At 38.2% G+C, this 21169-nt stretch overlaps 1 protein-coding gene across 1 annotated transcript in view; it reads left to right on the forward strand.

Moving 5' to 3' along the window:
• The window catches only part of plcb2 (phospholipase C, beta 2), an 84836-nt gene that overhangs the window by 47191 nt on the left and 16476 nt on the right, over positions 1-21169 (forward strand). Inside the window, exons 18-25 of the mRNA XM_028821947.2 lie at positions 1951-2075; positions 3572-3726; positions 4593-4757; positions 7666-7765; positions 8987-9091; positions 10559-10638; positions 15976-16063; positions 19980-20066. Coding sequence (XP_028677780.2) covers positions 1951-2075; positions 3572-3726; positions 4593-4757; positions 7666-7765; positions 8987-9091; positions 10559-10638; positions 15976-16063; positions 19980-20066 — 905 coding nt within the window. The remainder of the gene's footprint in view (positions 1-1950; positions 2076-3571; positions 3727-4592; positions 4758-7665; positions 7766-8986; positions 9092-10558; positions 10639-15975; positions 16064-19979; positions 20067-21169) is intronic.

Here is a 21169-nt window from a genome sequence, read left to right on the forward strand (position 1 = left end):
CACCACCCAAGCGGTGGTGTTAGCCTCATAACCTAACCCGATTTCTTTTTCTTCAGTTATACTCTTGAATAAAAGCACACTTGTTTGTTATACATGTACCTTTTGTGAAAGTGTTTATTTGATATTTGGACTTCAGTCTTCACACATTATATACAGTTCATGTCAAAATTTTGTCGTTAGTACTTTAGCATGAAAAAAGTTTCTGTTTTAGCTATTTGCATTTCTCGCATTTCCGGACATCCTACATTTACACAGATCGTTGTAGACACGGAACACACATGAAATGCATGTGTTCCAAATAACGATACAGTGATCCCTCGCTATATCGCGCTTCGCCTTTCGCGGCTTCACTCCATCGCGGATTTTATATGTAAGCATATTTAAATATATATCGCGGATTTTTCGCTGCTTCGCGGGTTTCTGCGGACAATGGGTCTTTTAATTTCTGGTACATGCTTCCTCAGTTGGTTTGCCCAGTTGATTTCATACAAGGGACGCTATTGGCAGATGGCTGAGAAGCTACCCAACTTACTTTCTCTCTCTCTCTCTCTCTCTCTCTCTTGCGCTGACGTAGGGGGGTGTGAGCAGGGGGGCTGTTCGCACACCTAGACGATAGGGACGTTTCTACCTTCTGTGTGCAGCTGATTCCTGAAGGACATGCTGCACGGTGCTTCGCATACTTAAAAGCTCAAAGGGCACGTATTGATTTTTGACTTTGTTTTACTCTGGCTCTCTCTCTCTCTCTCTATTTCTCTGCTCCTGACTGAAGGGGTGTGAGCTGCCGCCTTCAACAGCTTTGTGCCGTGGTGCTTCGCATACTTAAAAGCAAACAGCCCTATTGATTTGTTTGCTTTACTCTCTGTCTTTCTGACAGACTCTGCTCCTGACGGGCACTCCTTTGAAGAGGAAAATATGTTTGCATTCTTTTAATTGTGAGACGGAACTGTCATCTCTGTCTTGTCATGGAGCACAGTTTAAACTTTTGAAAAAGAGACAAATGTTTGTTTGCAGTGTTTGAATAATGTTCCTGTCTCTCTACAACCTCCTGTGTTTCTGCGCAAATCTGTGACCCAAGCATGACAATATAAAAATAACCATATAAACATATGGTTTCTACTTCGCGGATTTTCTTATTTCGCGGGTGGCTCTGGAACGCAACCCCCGCGATGGAGGAGGGATTACTGTACATTATTTACTCAATACATCTCCAGGCACCTCACGCTGAGATAAACAAGACTTGAGTTGGGAGAACTTCTGGCCCGAGTTGAGCTGCGGCAGTGGAGGGATGGGACAGCAGGCTGCTTTCTGCTTGTGCTGATCGACACATTTACAAAGCAAAAAACGCTGATGGAGAGGTGCAAAGGAATTTAAGGTGGCCCAGGATTGCAAATGTTTTCGTAGGCTTCAGGGATTTGCAAAATGTTTATAGGGACAAAACCAAAATCAAAGCTGTAACAAAAATCAGTAACAGTTTTGTTTTCCTGATTTTGTTTTACAGATTTTTGGAGTACTAGTTTCTCACAAGGTTTATATTTTGCAAGTAAAATGATGACATGGGTACATGACCATAATAACATTAAAAAATATATTGTCAAAACAAAATAAAATCTAATAACTCTAAAAGATTAAACGCAGAACACAAAAAATAAGTCAGTTGCACATTCCAGACACAAAGGGAATCTAGAAACATTGCTCAACAATCATTCAGATCACTACTAAAGAGTAAAAAAAAATCATGATTCTGCCACATGTAGGCCACAGGTTTATAATGACATTCTCCCTGAAAGGTTTTTGATGGCTTTTGTGGGAGAATGACTGTCTTCTATGAAATGTTTTTTTATTTTCTTGGATTTTGTTGAAACTGCAATGTATCATTTTATTTATTGGGAAATTATCAAATACTGTACCCAGTTCAGTATGGTTTATGAATTCCTATGCAGTCTAACCTAGTTATAACAAGAGGCAGATGAGCCGGATCTATCCCAAAGGAACTAGGATGGATTCGTCCAACTACAATCCACAGATCTTCTGGAATGCTGGATGCCAAATGGTTGCCCTCAATTACCAGACCATGGGTGAGTGTGCATTCTTTCAGACAGTGTATCTAGAGAAGAGAAGTCAATGCAAATGTTATGCCTTGAAAACATTGTGTCAAAGTTGCTTCTGGGCAGTAAGATGGGGGCTAAGTGAGAGAAAGAGCTCAACTGACATCATCAGGAAGCACTTCACTCACAGTGTTTAGAACACTATATGCTCAGCCCAAGGTCGAGGAGCCTCCTTCAGCTTAGGTCAGTAAGAGACTGCATCTAAGACCCATTGTAGTCCTGACATTGTTGGCTGGCCACTGGATGTTACCATAGTACAAATCTGCAAACTGAGATGGCTCATTGTGTGTATGAGTCCATGATAGAACAACAGTATTTTTTAAGTTTTGTATTAACACTATACATGTCTTGGTGTCATCAGTTTTGCTTTTAAAAAAATAGCTTGCAGATGAAAAGAAAAAGAAAAAACATCTGTGGAAAAAGTCTTCGCAGGTATTAGATGAAAGTAATAATCAAAATGCATCAGTGGCCATACAGCCTGGCTTAAACGGAATGACAATTTCTATGATACATCTGGAAATTTGCATTATAATTAAATTTCAGCCTGTCAGAATAAGATACAGTCATATTGCACACCCCTAGTTATAGATGAATATCTGTCAATTAATCAAAGAAAAGCAGGATGTCAACCACTATGCTTATGCCAATTCTTGATTGTCTGAATGCAATACCTTACTGTTCATTCATGCACAAAGTGACACCTAAATACAATATAATACAATTTATTTTTGTATAGCTCAAAATCACAGAAGGAGTGCCGCAATGGGCTTTAACTGGCCCTACCTTTTGACAGCCCCCCAGCCTTGACTCTGTAAGCAGACAAGGAAAAATTAAAAAAAAAAAACCCTTGTAGGGAAACAAAATTGAAAAAAACCTTGGGAAAGGCAGTTCAAAGAGAGACCCCCAGAACAGAACACAAGTAATCCTCAATACAATAAAATAGTGCAATAGAAATATTACAAGTACAGAGCAGAATTCAACAGCAGATGATATAACAGGATTCGGATTTGTTCAGACAAATAAAATACCAGTCTTTCGGTATAATTGTTTGCCTCATTAAACTTATCATGGGAGACCAAGGTGTACTTTAAGGTGTACTTGACTGATTGAACACCACAGAGAGACTTGGAAAATGCCAGGCACACAGTTTAGCAAAGTATTTTACGCTTTGTTGTTAGGCCATCTGCTGCTAATTAATATTTATTTAATGTACACATCACCTTGTTCCGTAAAGAAAGTTTCTGAGGGTATTGACTATACACGGTGCTATATAAAGACTGGTTCATTAAATGAATGAAATATCACACCTTATAAAATATTTTTTTTATATGTGGAACTTTCTACCAATTTCTCAGAGTGTTTGCTCCACTAAGCCCGAGTGAAAAGTTTAAGCACATCTTTTTTGAGTGTTTTTGCAGTACCTGCCTTGAATCTGGCAAAGCCCCATCTCATTTTTCTTCTTCCAGATTTTCCAATGCAGCTGAACATGGCCATGTTTGAGTTTAACAGCAGGACTGGCTACCTGCTCAAGCATGATTTCATGCGACGAACTGAGAAGAGATTTGACCCTTATGCTATGGATCGGATTGATGTTATTGTGTCAAATACACTATCAATTAAGGCAAGCTTTCCTGAAATGCCTGTGCTCTTCCCATCCTGTAGGACTTATATGCTGCAATATATGTCTGCCCACTTGTGTTTACTGTTAGATTGTGCCTTAGAAGGCTAATGGCGGCAGCTAATAAACTACTCAGTCATTGAAAATGTAGTAATGAGGCAAAAAAGCAGTTTTAGTTTTCATTATTTTGGCTACTGATCTCTTCTTTTAGTTATTTAAAAAATTCATTTAACCTTTTCTTATCATGTTCTGTTTTAATTTACTATTTCTTTCATCACATTATTATATTGGGGTTGCATGGTGGCACAGAGGTTAAAGGTATTGTTTCACAAGTCCAAGGACCTGTCTGTGTATGGTATCCTATTGTTCCACTGTAATCATTACAGGTGGTTCATTGGATGGATTAATGATTTTACTGTCCTGTAATATATTGTATTATTTTTAATTGATACATTTCTTTGTCACTTACTAATTTATTCATCCTCAAAAACATACATTTTATATACAGTATGTGCCTATTCAGCTCCAAGCAGCATGAGGCATAAAGCAGAAACAAGCTCAGAATGTGATACCAGTCCATCATTGACTTAATGCCAGTTTAGAGTCACTACTTAACATTCACATGAAATCAAAGTGCCTTTAACACATGAGCACCAAGAGAACCTTCAGAATACACAAAAGCTATGAGAAAACAGAACTAATCACTCTGTTACTGTGCAGTTACTTCAAACCAATTTACATTTGCCCATTAAATTGACCTCAGGTCAGTTAATTGTCTCATTCTATTTGCCCATTGTTATACATTTAATATATTTATTGGAGGATTGCCTTAGTTTAATCCCTGCTTTTTCTTCACATCTCCATGACAGATCTACTCTGGACAATTTCTGTCCGATAAAAATGTTAAAACTGCAGTTGAAGTGGAGGTGATTGGGCTACCAGGTGACCCAAAGCGTAAGTACAGGACCAAGTGGACATCAACGCCAAACTCAATAAATCCAGTTTGGAAGGAAGAACCTTTTGTGTTTGACAAGGTGTGAATGGTTCAGCTTTTTTACTTTTGTATTTCTTAAATTTGCCATAAAAAAATTAGAAACATATGAACGTGTAGTAATTATTTAGAAACACTGCATTCTCACTATAAGCCATGCTGTGATTTTTTTGTCTTCATGTTTTTTTTTCCTTCCTTTAATTCTGGTGTGTTGGTCCATTCAAAGTGAACTTCATGCACAGAATCATTTATTTAAATGGTTTTCAAGTGTTAGCCATGTGCCATCCTAGCAGACTCCAAACAAGATTATCAGTCATGAGTTGTATGAAGCAGGAGCTTATTCTCTTGTTCCTGCATGCACACTCTTATCAGTCTCAAGACTGATTTTCATATTTAACTTATTGTCTGTTTTACATTTATTCATTATTTTTTTTTTAAACCCTGTAACGTATGGTAAGGGGGAGCCAAAGTATTAAACATAAGGAAGGGAACACCAGCCCATCATCCTGAGACACGTATGTTCACAATCATATGTGTTCATACTAGGCCAATTTTGAACGATTAGTGTTTTTGAGTATATTTAAGTGCTATTAACTCTTTCAGGGCTGATGTTGACTTTTGTCAAAAGGAGGAGTTGAAAATGGTAATCAGCTGTAAGCTTTGATAAAACCAACCGCTCTGTTTTAGTTGGACGCTCGTTGCTATAAGGAAAGTTACATTCATTGGTTCAACCGAGATTTCCTGCACTCGTGTGAGTAGCAAGGCGCAAACAACGGCAAAAATGGCACTAATAAATAAATCAGTCCCTCCTGGCTGGCCATATTCCTTCTGCACTAAAAACTGCTGTCATCAGACCTCTACTGAAAAAATCCACCTTGGATCCTGAAGTTCTCTCCAATTATAGGCCCATCTCCAATCTTCCATTTCTCTCCAAAGTCCTGGAAAAAATAGTTGCAGCACAACTTCACGATCATCTCAAACTGAACAATCTGTTTGAAAAGTTTCAGTCTGGTTTTCGCCCTGGCCATAGCACTGAAACAGCCCTGGTCAGGGTCACCAATGATCTTCTGATGACGGCAGATACTGGTTCACCTTCACTACTTATCCTCCTTGACCTGACAGCTGCTTTTGACACAATAGACCATAACATCCTTCTTCACCGCCTGCAATACACTATTGGACTCTCAGGAATTGTTCTAAATTGGTTTACATCATACCTGACTGGCAGAACTGAGCATGTCGCCCTTGGCAGCGCAAAGTCCCACACCCACAACGTCGCCTGTGGTGTTCCACAGGGCTCTGTGCTGGGCCCTATCCTTTTTACTATCTACATGCTCCCCCTTGGAACTGTCATTGGCAGACATGGTTTATCGTTCCATTGCTATGCCGATGACACTCAGCTTTACCTCAGGACTACTCCCACCTCCTCTACTGCTCCTCTGCCAACATCTACCTTGTCTACCTGCCTGGAGGAGATAGAGGCTTGGATGAGGCTCAATTTTCTTCAGTTGAACAGATCCAAAACAGAAGCCATCTTAGTTGGTACATCACATCATCTTCGCTCTTCTACCATCACCAGTATTACTTTCTCTGGCCAAAACATTCCTCTTTCCACATCTGTTACTAATTGTTAGAATGGACTCCCAACTTACTTTTGACACCCACATCAAATATCTCTGTAAGTCATCTTTTTACCATCTCAAGAACATCGCCAAACTCCGCCCATTACTCACCCTGGCAGATGCAGAGAAGCTCGTCCATGCCTTTGTCTCTTCCAGGCTGGATTACTGTAATGCACTCCTCATTGGGATTCCTGGCAAGAGCATCCAGAGACTCCAGTATATTCAGAACAGCGCTGCCAGGATCCTGATGAGGGTGCGAAAGTATGATCACATCACCCCAATCCTGAAAACCCTTCACTGGCTCCCTGTTTCATTCAGAATAGAGTACAAGGTCTCCCTTCTTACCCATCAGTGCATTTATGGACATGCCCCTCTTTATCTACAGGAACTCCTTACCCCCCATAACTCCTTACGTTCCCTCCGCTCTGTACTCACTAACACTCTTCAAGTCCCCAGAACTAAGCTCAGCAGCATGGGTGACAGGGCGTTTTCATCGGTGGCACCGAGGCTGTGGAATGCCCTCCCTGATTACCTGAGAGCCCCACAGTCGACTGAGGCCTTTAAGCGAAACCTAAAAACTCATCTTTTTAGAAAGTCATTTTGTTAAAGTATTTTATAGACTCTTCTGTTCTTTTTTTTTTTTTTTTATTTTATTATTCTATTTTTACTCTGTAGCACTTTGGGATTGCTAAAATATAAAGTGCAATATAAATAAAATTTATTATTATTATTATTATTATTATTACTACATTTGGCGAGAGATCAAAGTGAATGCGTAAAGCAAAACACTCCGTGGAAGACATTTTGCCTGTTATCTCTGAACTGGACTTGTCGGACTCAGATTTTGATACAAGTGATTGAAAACGAATGTGAGGTTCCAGTTTCAGCTGATTGGTCCCCAGCTAATCGTTGTACTGACAATGTTCGCCAGGGAGGAGTGCCACTTAACAATGATAACAGGTAGAAACAAGATCGCAATGCACTGTGACTTTGACTCAGCCACGCAAAGACAGCCTGGCAGCAAGCCTGATGCATATTCTTGGCAAACTGGCGGCCACAGCATGCAGCAACAGACGTTTTATGTTGATTTCTGTGTAAAACCATTGCTTTTTAGAAACTGTTTTTTGGAGAAAATATTTAGCCCTCAAAGAGTTAAGAAATATGTTTATGTAATTGAAAAACATAGATCAACCTAATAAAACTCCAGAATTTTGCACATTTTATTGAATATATTATAAAAACTTTTCATACCTTGAAACAGAGTATATTTAATATAAATACATAGATGCATAGTTCCTTCAGAAAAACAAACTTGCTTTTTTGTTTCAGATTCTAATGCCAGAAATGGCTTCCTTGAGAATTGCAGTTTATGAAGAAGGGGGGAAGCTTATTGGACACAGAATCATACCAGTCCATGTGTTGAGATCAGGTAATGTGCAATAATTCCAATCACCTTTCACTATTCACATTGCATAAAATCCAGTTTTAGGATCACAGCCTCTGCCTGGCATGACAAGCATTGTGTCTCTCTTTTCTTCCTTAGCCTTTAAAAATCATCAAGACCTCTTTTTTAGGGATTTTGAAAGCCAAGGAACCCTATGGCAATATTTGTTTTTGTGTCTGTTTTTCACAATGTTGAAAACTATTAATAGCTGTCCTGAGGTGCCTTCTTTTTTGTTTTCTATGTTGGCACAACCATTTCGAGCATTTTTGTCAAATGGTTTCTATACTATTTGACTGCGGGGTAAAATGATGTCAGGATGCCGTAGTTAAGCAGGCTTGCAGATTCAAACACATTTTCCCATACAGTTACTTAGTGATTTCTGCTTAGTTGCCGGTAAATAAAACTAACTAACCATGCCGGTATACATTTATTTCTATCCAGTCTTTTTCATAATCTTACAATATGCATCTTCACAACACAGTTGCAGAAATGTGGCTTGCTCTGCATTTGCTCTCTTAAGTGTCAGTTTTCTTTATTCCAAGTTATAACTGTCCAGCTATTTTGTTAATAATTCAATTTATTTTTGTATATCAGTCTTCACTTAGTACAAGTGTTTGCAGTCATTTTAAACTACTGTATATACTAAGTGTGAATTATGAAATAATGAAATATATACACACATTATGCTAAAGACACAGCAGAAAATAAGTAATGTCACTATATAACATAAACATATGCAACAATATACAGTCTATTAAACATTACACTTGAGATATGGCCAGTTAGAGATAGAGAAAAAAAAAATCCAGTCATTCCTGAATATACAATAAAATGCACACTCTTCAGATCTGACTTTTGTGACCCCATATGTTATTATGTTCTTTTCATATTTTATGATGTGTCTCACAAGAGATAGAAAACTAATATAACTCTTCTCCTAGTGTAGCCATGAGAAATCAGACCAAAGGGGTAGCAAGCATGTTAATGAGCATTTGCTAAATTCATTCTGTCACAGTTTAGACATTAAATGTGTCACTGGTTCTTGTTTCACCTTCTTCTTTTCTAGATTTGTGTCCTAATTTCAGAGTTCACCTGTTGTTTTGTGTATACATGTGTTTTTCTCTCTCTCTCTGTTTCTCTTTCTCTTTCTTTCTCTCATTCTTTCTTAAAATGAAAAGCGACTAAAAGTGAAAATGTATGTTTCAGGTTTTCATCATGTTTGCCTACGAAGTGAGAGCAATATGCCTTTGACATTGCCATCCTTGTTCGTGTACATTGAAGTGAAGGACTATATCCCAGAATCCTTTGCAGGTAACAGATGCCACGGATTGGAAAGTTGGGTCACTTAGAGCAGGGGTCCTCAATCACGGTCCTGGAGGGCCACAGTGGCTGCAGGTTTTTGCTCCAACCCAATTGCTTAATAAGAAGCACTCATTGCTCAAGTTAACACTTCTGCTTCATTTTAGTTGTCTCACTCGTTAAGATTTTGAACCTTTATTGCTTATTTTAGTCTTAAACAGTTGTATACTTGGTTTTTATTTTCTCCTAATTAGCAATAACATGCAAATGACAAAAGAGACCAGCATTTTTCCATTTAGTTTGTTACCATTTACACCTGTGGGTATTTATCATGCACTATTGGGTTTAATTAAATACTTGGAAGGAAAGTGAAGAGAAAAAAGTAAAGGACTGAAAATTACACATCCATTTTAGCCTTTAAATCATTTGGATAATATCCTTAGAAAGGGGAAGAAAATCTAGTATATGAGAATTACTTGACATAGAAGAGTTAAAGCACTACTAATCTCATGGGATTAAACTATTGGCAAGAATTGCTTTCTAATTAAGCAACTGGGTTAGAACAAAAACCTGCAGCCACTGCGGCCCTCCAGGACTATGATTGAGGACCCCTGACTTAGAGAGTCATGTTACTTTAGACAAGGAAAATTTTCTAATGATTGTTCATTTTTATTTTCCTACCACTGGAAATACTGTATGACCTGGTCTGTGTTCACAAGACAAACTGAAGCTGTAATTTTCAAGTCAAGCTTTTGTAAATAGTCACTTGCGTCATAAGTGCAAGTTTGTTATTTTGTAGTCATGACAACCATATCGGCACCAGCAGCAGTATCCCTACAGCATCTATGCCCACACTAATAAGGCAGTCAAAATGACTGGGGTGTTTTCCATGAATGCCTCATTTAAATTTCTCTAGTAAGTAGAGTTTAGGAAAATTGATGGTGACTTCAGAGTTAATGAGAATATAGGAACACAGGGCAAACCTAATCGAGTATTACCAGTTCACTTCACACTGGTCAAGTACCCAAGTGTGTAGCAAGCAGGTGTTTGGACTTAGTTTTGAAAAATGGCGCACCACATGAAGCAGAACTGGTTGCCATGCCAACATATATGCTGCTCCAATGGCACTCTTGTTTGCTGTATTCTGTTCTCATTGCTTTCTAAAGTATTCTGTAAAGAGAGCTCTATACTATATGGATGAACTGGCTGAAAAACTAAGATGTTTGACAAACAGACCAGTAACTGTATGTTGATGGGGGCAGTTTTGTCAAGTCAATTGTGTGTAGCTATGGATAAGCAAGTTAGGAGACAAAACCAAAGGTAGCAAACGCTCTTTCTCTAGCTAACACCTCCAAAGAGATTTCATTTGACAACTAGATTACAGTCTGTGATCTCCCAGTTATTTTCTATTTATTCATCCCATCAAATAAGTCAATATTTTGCAATGGTAAACAGGTGTGATTTTTTTTTTCTCCCCAGAACTTTCTGATGTTTTGTCGAATCCTCTAAAATTTTCAGGATCAGAGGAGAAGTCATCTGTTAAAAAGAAAGCAGAGGAGGTAAGGGTCACATTTCAACCATGGCTCCATCGTAGGACTGAAAAAATAACTGTCAGTCTGAAATTTTATTTGAACTGCTATTTATTACGTAACTTTTCTAGCAATGGCAATGACATCTTTGGACCAACAAGCTTTACAGTGTACAACATCTCAAAGTAATTTACTAGCGTAGTACTGTAGTATGGTCTTACAGACAGACAGACAGACAGACAGACAGACAGACAGACAGACAGACAGACAGACAGACAGACAGACAGACAGATAGATAGATAGATAGATAGATAGATAGATAGATAGATAGATAGATAGATAGATAGATAGATAGATAGATAGATAGATACTTTATTAATCCCAAGGGGAAATTCACAAATTCACTTAACAACTTAACAGGCAAAATCTAGAGACAATTTTTTCCCTTATGTCAAGAGCCATCCACTAACATCTTAAACATACTCACAACTGCATGAGTGCACAATTGTTGTGCTTATACATATTTATCATCCTATTTTGTAATTAATGTTTAGTTAATCATGTTAGATTTATATATTGTCTAAGGCATAGTGTTGGTTCTGAGGCTAGGGATCTGCACTTGCAATCGGAAGGTTGCTGGTTTGAATCCCATAAATGCCAGAAGTGACTCTACTCTGTTGGGCCCTTGAGCAAAGCCCTTAACCTGCAAATTGCTTTCTCCTGGGTATGATGATAATCTGCATTCAGCCCTGCAAGCAGGTCCTCTAATTTACAGGGAAAACTTGTGGGTTGGTGGTGGGATTGGCACTCCAGCCACCGTAAAAAAAAAAAAAAAAAAAAAAAACTCACATTGTTCCAGTGTGGTGCTGAGGTGTCACCTGCTGCACTCGGGTCCCAATCCAGGTGGTATGTCGCGTGGTGGGTGCAGCAATGTGCTATCAGCTGGTGCTCCCAACCTATCTCTCTAATTTATCATACTACTGCCACTAGTGAATGGCAGACTTGAAAACTTGAATCTCTTTATACCTCTGTACACATAACAGTAAACCCGCATTTTTATAACTAAAGAACATGAAAATTAAAGTAGCTCACTCAGTGTCACATAGTGAGTCAGGAATGCAAACTAAAACAAGAGGTTTTTACTTTTTTATAGTACCTTTCTATGGTGAAGAGTCTCCCAAGGCATTTTACAAGTATAGAGGTACTGCATAATGAAAATATATACAGTACCTCGCCTCTTCATAACTGTGGTCATTTCATTCCTGTAAAGAAATGTTGCATCAAAATCATAAAATATTCATTATACTGGACACCATAAAACCGATGGAAAAAAAGAATATAAAATTCAAAAAGCATAATAACACAGCAACATTTAAGAAGAAGGTACTTCAGAATGAGAAGGGGCACAGCAAAGTTTACATCAATTTAATCTCATAGAACACAAATATCTTATTTACACTGATTTTCTGAGGAATTTATACTCAACCAAAAGCTCTCAGAGAGGAAGGTGTATAATATTCATTGAAGTCACAAAGGATTTATAGCTAGGGATCTGCAGGCTTCACCATCCTTGGCTAAGGTTAGTGTCATTAGACACAGTAAACATGGAATCCAGGGATGCTGTAAAAAAAGGCTACCACTTCCTTCTGCAATAACATTAATATCCCAGTATAGTGATGGTTGTGTCACAGCTTAGACTGTTTTGCTCAATGAAAACTTAAAAGCATTTGCCATCATTGAAGGAATCATTAATCTTGCCAGTTTTTGATGAATTTGGGAGAGAATGTCAACCTCTTCATCCATGTGCTAAAGACTTAGGTTGAATCCCAATACTGTCACTGTCTTTGTTAATATTTTAATAGGACTTTGTTTTTTCTACAACATTCCAAACATCTTGTAGGTTAGCCTTATTGGTTATTCCAAATTGGTCTGTTATGTTTCCAGCAGTTGGACTATGTAAAGATTGCTATATACTGTATACACTCGCGGATAAGTTCTCCTACGGATAAGTCGAGCCTTGATTTTACTGTATAATTTCTGGTATTTCATAATGTCGGTCGTATAAGTCAAATGTGGAAAACTCATGCTATTGTTCCAAAAGATTATACGCTAACACCCACCTGAGAGAGCAACCACGGAGCACACAGCCTTTTTTTCTATGTATTGTGCCTACGTGACCACACGGTAATACCCAAACGATTCTGAAGCGACGTTTGAACTGATTTTTGTTTTTTGTATCTCACACCCTCATGCACCTTTATCGTAAGAGCATCCCTTATCTACGATGGCACATTCAATCAGAAGAAAATATGAAGCTTGTTTTAAATTAAACATTGTTGAAGCGGCGAAAGAAATTGGTAACTACGCTGCTGCAACAAAATTCGATGTGTCTGAGAAACTGATGCGAGATTGGAGGAGGCAAGAAGAAAATTTAAGTGTCTCATTTTTAAACAGGCATATATGTCGGGGTCTGATTTTATGATTGATTTTTTGGGTTTCAAGACCCGATTTATATGTGAGTATATACGGCAGATGTTTCTCCATCTCGGTTTGGATCCTTTCTTGTGCCTGACCTTGAAATGAAAGATTCCAGACCTCCTGTACCCCAGTGATTGCAATAAGTGGGTTCTAAGTTTAAGGATGTACAAAAAAATAAACTACTGAAAAAAGCGGTTCTTTAAAAACCCATATATAACTCACTTCAAGAACCTCTGCAAGAAGGACAGAACCATTTTGGGGATTAGAAAAGATTAGATATCTATAGAAAAAGATGATCCATTGTGGCAATCTTTAATGGAAGCAGCAGGAAGAAGAATAAGAAGAAGAGGACCATCACATACATTGCAAGACCATAGTGAAATTCATGGGCTACAGTTGTTGTGATGTATAAATAAATACAGTAAATAAATTGGAGTACCTGAAATAAATGAATAAATAACTGAGAGTTCAGTTCGGGTATGGCCTGGGGGAAGAAGCTGTTCCTGAAGTGGATGGAGTAAGTGATGAGGCCCCAGTAGTGCTTCCCAGAAGGTAGAAGTGAAAACAGGGGATGAACTGCTATTAGTGATGATGGATTCAGCTCCCATCAGATATCTTTTTGAGTAGATGGTATGAAGCTGTGGTAGGTTGGCCCCAATGATTTTAGAAGATACTTTCAATAGTGCAGCAGTAAAAGGTCACTAGTATTTTGGTTCCCACCCTAAGCCTCCTTAGGCGCCTCAAGAAAGAAGGCCTTTGCTAGGCCTTTTTGAGTATGTAGGTGTAGTTGACTGACCACGAATGACAGTTGCTGATATGAACACCCATGGAACCTGAAGCTGTTAACTGTCTGAAAAGGGGAGCTGTAGATGTTGAGTGGAGTGGAGCAGAGTTTGACTGCCTTTGTTCTTTCTGAAGTCAACAATGACCTCTTTTATCTACATGTGGGGAGAGGTTGTTGTTATGGCACCATGCAATCAGGTCTTTTAACCTTCCTCTTGTTGGCAGCTTCATCATTGTCATGGTCAGTGGTGTCGTTTGTGAACCTGATGATGCTGTTGCCCTGATGCTTAGCTGCATTGGCCATAGATGAATAGACTGTATAACAGTGGGCTGAGGCAGCATCCTTGTAGAACACCAATGTTGAGGAACAGCTTGGAGGAATTATGTCTGCCAGTCCTCACTGACTGGGGTGTGTTTGTCAGGAAGTGCTATGAAAGACACATCAGTTTTGATAGGAAATATCTGGTGGAGAGGGGACTGTTTGATAATATGTGGCACTGGCTACTATGTGATCTTTTGTAAATATATCACTGGTACCCCATCCAAGGATGGTTTCTCCCCTCTGTTTTAAGGTTGCCAGGATAATCTCCAATCCCAACATAACCCTAAATTAGATTAGGTAGGTTGGATAATAGCATGCCATAAAATGTAATGTCTTATTATGTTATGGCTATTGTAATCATAGTGTCCCTAGCTGGGGATTCTGGGACCACGTTATCTACTTGTATATAAGGTAACTTACAGAGAAGGATTTCAAGAAGCTGGTATTGTCCTGCACATCTACTAGGAGGTTGCTTATACACCTTGGCATGAAAGAATGGGATCATGTTAATCTTTCAAGGGAACGGGAAGATAAGAACCTGTGGATGGAGACTAGGGCCTTTAGGAGCTACTGAAAGCTTAAAGGGCAGGATCACTAGAGGCTGCAGGAGATAAAACAGGGCCAACTCTTACTTAAGAAGGAGCACACTAGGGAGTCATCCTAAGGTCTTTAATGTTATATATGTGCTCTGTTCCCAGGAGGGCAATAGGTAGGGATATTAGCGCAGGTGTGGGAGAAAGATTGGCTGTGTGAAAGTATGAGCAGGGGCAGTTATTGTTAGAGGAGGTTCTAGCCTAATGTTAATGCCTTGAGCAACCCTAAGACAAGGTTTATGTCCACATCACAGCCAGGGAGTCATTAAATGCAGAGGTAGGAGAAAAGTGTGGCAAACATTTGACCAATGTGAGGGACAGAGCTCAATATCCATAGGGAGCCCTGTAAGGTGAAGAGAGTTTTGAATCTGGCATTCTGGTGGCTAAATGGATGAATGAGCCCACAGGTTAGAAAGGGTAAAACCCTTCTTTAGTTAGGCTCAGAGAGACAGCGCTTTTTTTGTTTTGTTTTGTTCTGTTTCCTTACTCTTTGTATTTATCCCTTCCTTTAGTACTTGGTTTAATAAATATATATTCACATACATACAATAAACATACTGTATGTATAGTGTGTGTGTGTGTGTGTGAGAGAGAGAGAGAGAATATGTCCATGTTAAGTAGATTACATTTGCCTTTTTTATGCTACATTTAATTTTATTGTTAATCATTTCCTACTAATGATGCCTCCCTTTCTCCCATATCACTTCATAGATATAATCCCATGAGCAACCTTTCCCATCGCTTTTTATGAAATAAGTTACCAGAGAGTTTTAACATGAACCAAACATCACAATCAGTAATCACTTGCTCATCACTGTTAATGATTATTTTTCATGTTTTTACTGTAACAGCAGCTACAGAGCCAGTAAAGCTGTGCAGTATGTACAGAGCTCTCCTGTAAGGTTCTCTACTCATAGAAAAAGTTTCATATATTCCACCTGCATTCCAGTAAATATAAATACAATAGATGAAAATACAATAATGTAATTGAACAGATCTCTACAAATAATACTAAAAAAGTACAAAACAAAACTTGCTTTATTGGGGATAGCATTTGGTTTGATACTAATGCTTGCTATTAGGAAATATGAGAGAAATCTATACAGTACATCAGAAAGAAACGGAAATAAGACCATAATACATGAGCAAGTAAGCATTACTTACATTACTGTGTCTACTTCTTTTTAACAGCCTCTGATTCAGAAGACTTCTGTCCAGCAGGAATCCACCGGAGCGTGTGTCAGTGAAATCACCACATCAACGATTACTCTTGTGTCAGGTAGCTCTAGCTGTGATGCAGTTAATACAGTTGGGGGTGTTGGGTTGGGGGCATGTTATTGGGGAGAATTGATATGGGTAGGGATCTTTGACTGACATTTGGTCCTCATTGACATGGCTCTTTGACAAAAAGTTGCTGACTTAAGATTGCTTTTCAGTATACTAACATTGGTACTGTTATGATGGGGACAATGGAGTATTAACTGTGAGACTTTATAACATTAATGGGTGACATTATAGGTCAGGTGCACTGCTAATATTAGCTTATGACTAATATTATTGCTTGATATGACAGAGAATATGGTGTATAACTAATTTTGATAAGCACTTGCATATTCAGGTAGTTTATGGAAAGGGAATGATGAATGACTAACAGTGAGATATGTATGGCATTTTGGACAGATACTATGTATCAGATGATAGCTGAACTGATAAAGGACCATTTGGAATTTAGTTTTTAGCAATCCCTAGAACATATGATTTCTCTGGCTCATGACAATTTGCATAAGTTTACATGTATTTATTGCTATGGTTACCAAAATGACTAACATTAAATCATTCCCCATACTCCCAAGACCCTCACAAATAGCACAATCAGTGAATCATAGTTTATCTCTCTATTATAAAAAAAATCTTGTGACGAGATGTGATCTTTTGAAGAGAGACAGCATGACAGTTTCACTTCCCGCAAGATGGACAAGTCACGTCATACTTACAACCTTTGGAAGCAAGTCCCGTGATACACATGCAAAGCAGGTTAAAGATAATGGAAGTAGGACAATTCGAAAGTCTCAAAACATGAGAGTAAAGATCGCATTAGCGCAAGCAAACTGAAAATATTCCTCTGTGAAATAACGGAACAGCGAAAAGAGATTGAATATTCAGGTGCTGTACAGGCTTTTAAACATTCGAAGCAGCGTACAAAATACAGATCACACGGCACGGCGAGCAAAGCCCCTAGTGCAAAAATAAATAAAATGCATTAAAGTTCTGGAAATATATACAAAACATTAAAGTAGAATATTATCTACAGACTTACACAATACATATAAAAACAGCAACATAAATATTCTCATAAAACATCCATTAATCCATTTTCCAACCTGCTGAATCTTAAGTACAGGGTCTCGGGGGTCTTCTGGAGCCAATCCCAGCCAACACAGGGCACAAGGCAGGAACCAATCCCAGGCAGGGTGCCAACCCACCGCAGGACACACAAGCACACACTAGGGACAATTTAGAATCGCCAATCCACCTAACCTGCATGTCTTTGGACTGTGGGAGGAAACCAGAGCACCAGGAGGAAACCCACGCAGACACGGGGAGAACATGCAAACTCCATGCAGGGAGGACCCAGGAAGCGAACCCGGGTCTCCTTACTGCAAGGCAGCTGCGCTACCACTGTGCCACCATGCCGCCCTCTCATAAAACAGTGTCCAACAAACTTTATTATAATGAAAGATGACATTAACAGCAGAGCTTTTCAAATAGTTGTGACTATAATGTTCACAAATACACTGTGAAAACAGCTTTCTAATAAATGTGCATGTCTCCTATGTGGGATCAGGTGATATACTTTCCATGTCTATATTGACACACAACACTGTTCATAAGTCAGATACTTTGCATTTCCTGGGATCTTCAAAACATTCTGACATTCAGCATGCCTTCAGACTACATCAATTTCTTATTTTCGTCTCAGGCTCCTAATTCTCCTGTTCAGATGGTGCAGATAGCCATAAAGCTATGAAAAAATCCAGTACTGTTTATTCTGTTGTCACAATAATTAGAAAAAAAAATTAGATTTTGAATGAGAAATGATTTGCAAAGTCATACCAGCATGTTTGCTGTTAAAGTTGTTTCAAGTGGGAAATTCTAACAAGATATCATGGAGTTGTTTATGGAAGAGTTACACAGGTAGCTTGTCTCTTCAAGTGTGGATTTACGAGCTCCTTATATACAGCACACACTAAGCAACATGCTAGAGGGACAGTGCCCTTATAGTAAATCAGGATTAACTGCGTAAAGTTGAGCATTACAAAGAAAATTGGGTTTTGATGTTGTTCTGCCATACCAGGGTACCCCCCGTAGTAAATCACCATAATGAATGAGGTGGATGAGCTGCAAACGTAAAAATATTTGTGGGTCTTTCTGAAAAGTACACTAAATTAAATGGATAATACACACATGATACACAAAAATGTTCCGAGCAGGCTTTTCTTTTCTGAAATACCACCAGCCTATTAATGTGTGTAGCAGGCTGCTAGATATGTTATAATAACAGAAGTGCATTTTACTTGTATACAGTTTTCATGATGCTCCAAGACACTGTACATCGGGGTGTCAAACTTGGATCCTGGAGGGCTGCTAAGGATGCAGGTTTTTCTTCCAGTCACTTTCTTCTTTAACAACCAGTTAAATCCTACTAATGGAACAATTTTTGTTGTCTTGATTTTGTTCTTAAGATGTAATAACCCTTAATTTTTTTTCTTAACCATCAGCCAAACAGTAATGAGATGTAAAGGCAGCCATCACACAGTATGTTTCAATAAAAGTTTAAAAAAAAAAATTAAGGTCTGAGAAAGTATCATTCTGGTCTTCTTTGATAATACTCTTAGAAAAAAGAAAATCACAAGTTTTGGAAATGTCTGGTGTGAGAGAAAAAGAGCACTAAGAACACATAGTATTAAATAACACCTTTAATTAACAGCAAGAAGTGACTTCGAAATGAAATAAGATTGACACCCCTGTTGTACATAAATAAGTTTAAAGCAAAGGTAAAAAACAAAATGGTTAAATAAAATTAAAAGATCAAAGGTACAATAAAATACAATCCACACATACAAGCATGTTTAAGTCTTTATGTTAGTTTGAAAAGGTGACTGGTACATATAAAGATGTAAGAAGACCCATACCCTGGGAGCTGCATTACTTATTGCTTGGTCACATGGTGACTTGTGTTTAGTGTGAGAACAATACTCGAGCTCCATATGTGCAAAGCATACAATCATTCAACCTAAAGTCATCTATTGAGCACATCTGTCCTATTTAAAATTGTCCAAAATGTTTCCAGGGCAAGATCCAACCTGCAAATGTTGCAATCAAGCTCCAGCCTCATTGGGTCACATGTTTTGGGTGTGCACCAAATTAACATCATTCTGGACCAAAATCTTTAAATGCCTTTCAGACAGCCTTGGTGTCACAGTCCCTCCTAATCCACTAACAGCTGTGTTTGGGGTACTTCCATATGGGCTTAAAGTGGAGAAGGACAAACAAACTGTAATTGCCTTTACTTCACTATTAGCACATAGACTTACTTTGCTCAACTGGAAGAATCTTAATTCACCTCTTTTCAGTCAGTGGGTAACCAATATTACATACTACTTGAAATTGGAAAAATTTAAATACTCATTTAGAGGATCTGTGAAAAACTTTTTAAAACCTGGCAGGATCTAATTAATAACATTTTAGAATAAGCATTTAAATTGAAGAAGCAGATTCTGTTCCCCTTTTTTATTCTATTTATTTACTTACTTATCTTTTCTACTATTATAGTTTCACTCTGCTGGCCTAGCTCTCTTTCTCATGGGTTGAGGTTGAATGGACTTGAACCTAGTTTTGTAAAATTTGACTTGCTTGTATGGAATGTTGTTTGATTTTAATAAATAAAAAAATAATGTAAAAACAGCCTATCCATCTATCTGTCAAGTGAATGTTTGCTGAATTCACACAGCAGGGATTACAAACTTTTTGCTGTAGTTTTGTTCCAAATTGCGTGAACTTATTGTTTCTGTTAATCTTTGGTGTGTAAACGTTAAGAGGATAATTAAATCCACAGCATATTATAATTTTATAGTCAAGATACATTTTAATGCAAAAATGTAAAATGATTGTTTCTTTCTGTTGGTTGATTTCAGGCGGTCCTTCATCTGCCATTGATTCATCTGTTAGTTGTCTGTCTTCACAACCTGCTGCCCTTGAGAACACTTCAAAACCAGTGACAGGTGCCAAAGTATAAACAATCTTCTTATATAATACGCTACCGTGGCTGTCCGTTTGTCTCTCCAGGATTTTAAATCACCTGTAGCTTGCAAACCATTTGACCTATTGACCTGAAATTTGGTACACATATACAACGTGACATCTACTATCCACTGTCAGAGTGATGATTGACCTCCAAGGTTATTCCTCTTTCTCACTTCCCCTACCTCATCTTATCTTAAATCATTCTTGAGGCAGATTGAAGACTTAAGTGCCAGCTTAAGTGAAAAATTAAGAAAAACTTACTAAGTAATTGCAACACAAACAGTGACTTAATCAGTTTTAAGACAAAAAGATGCAGTCAAAAGAAGAGAAGAAGCGGGCCACTAGGGTGGAGACAAGAAGAGCTGCTCAGGAAGCAGCAAGCGCATCAACCTCTGAGCAAACGAATGCTAAACGCACAGAGAAAGAGGATGAAAACAAGGAATGCTCAAGTCAAGTGTAACGTGCAGTGTGCCATTACTGGTATAGTAAATAAAGCCTATTGTGGTGACAGAACAATGGCACCTTTAATCATCCCATCTTCTTTGCATTTAACAGCCCAACTATACATGTGAATTACTTTGCAGAGGTAAAATAATGATTAAACTTTAGTAAATGAAGACAAAAGTCTAAGAAGCAGATTTTTCTGTACTCAATACCAACTGCTTTGAATGACAGTAAGTGAGAAGAGGAAAAGTAAAACATGCATCCCTCTTTCCTTCCATGCCCCTTTCTGAAAGGTGGTTTGAGATGGCTTATTGCAGAGGTTTTTACCCAGTTTCCCAGTATTACCATATTGTAGCATGTCACCCAGTTTGGGGCTGGTATGAGGTGTTGAGTTACACATTTGTGCTTGGAATAATGCATAAGAAAAATATTATTAAAAAAATTTACTGTGCTTATTATGCTGAACAGAAGAAAGTTCCTATAAAAGGCAGTGATTTTTCTTTTAACCTTTACAGTATAACACACACTAGTTACTGTAAAAAAAAAAAAACATTCAGAATCTTTTAATGCTTTAAGCTATTCCTTGTTACATTACTTCAGTGTCAGCGTATGCTTTTTACTCCTGCAACTTGCCTGG

The sequence above is a fragment of the Erpetoichthys calabaricus genome, chromosome 16, assembly GCF_900747795.2.
Source record: "Erpetoichthys calabaricus chromosome 16, fErpCal1.3, whole genome shotgun sequence".
NCBI lineage: Eukaryota > Metazoa > Chordata > Cladistia > Polypteriformes > Polypteridae > Erpetoichthys > Erpetoichthys calabaricus.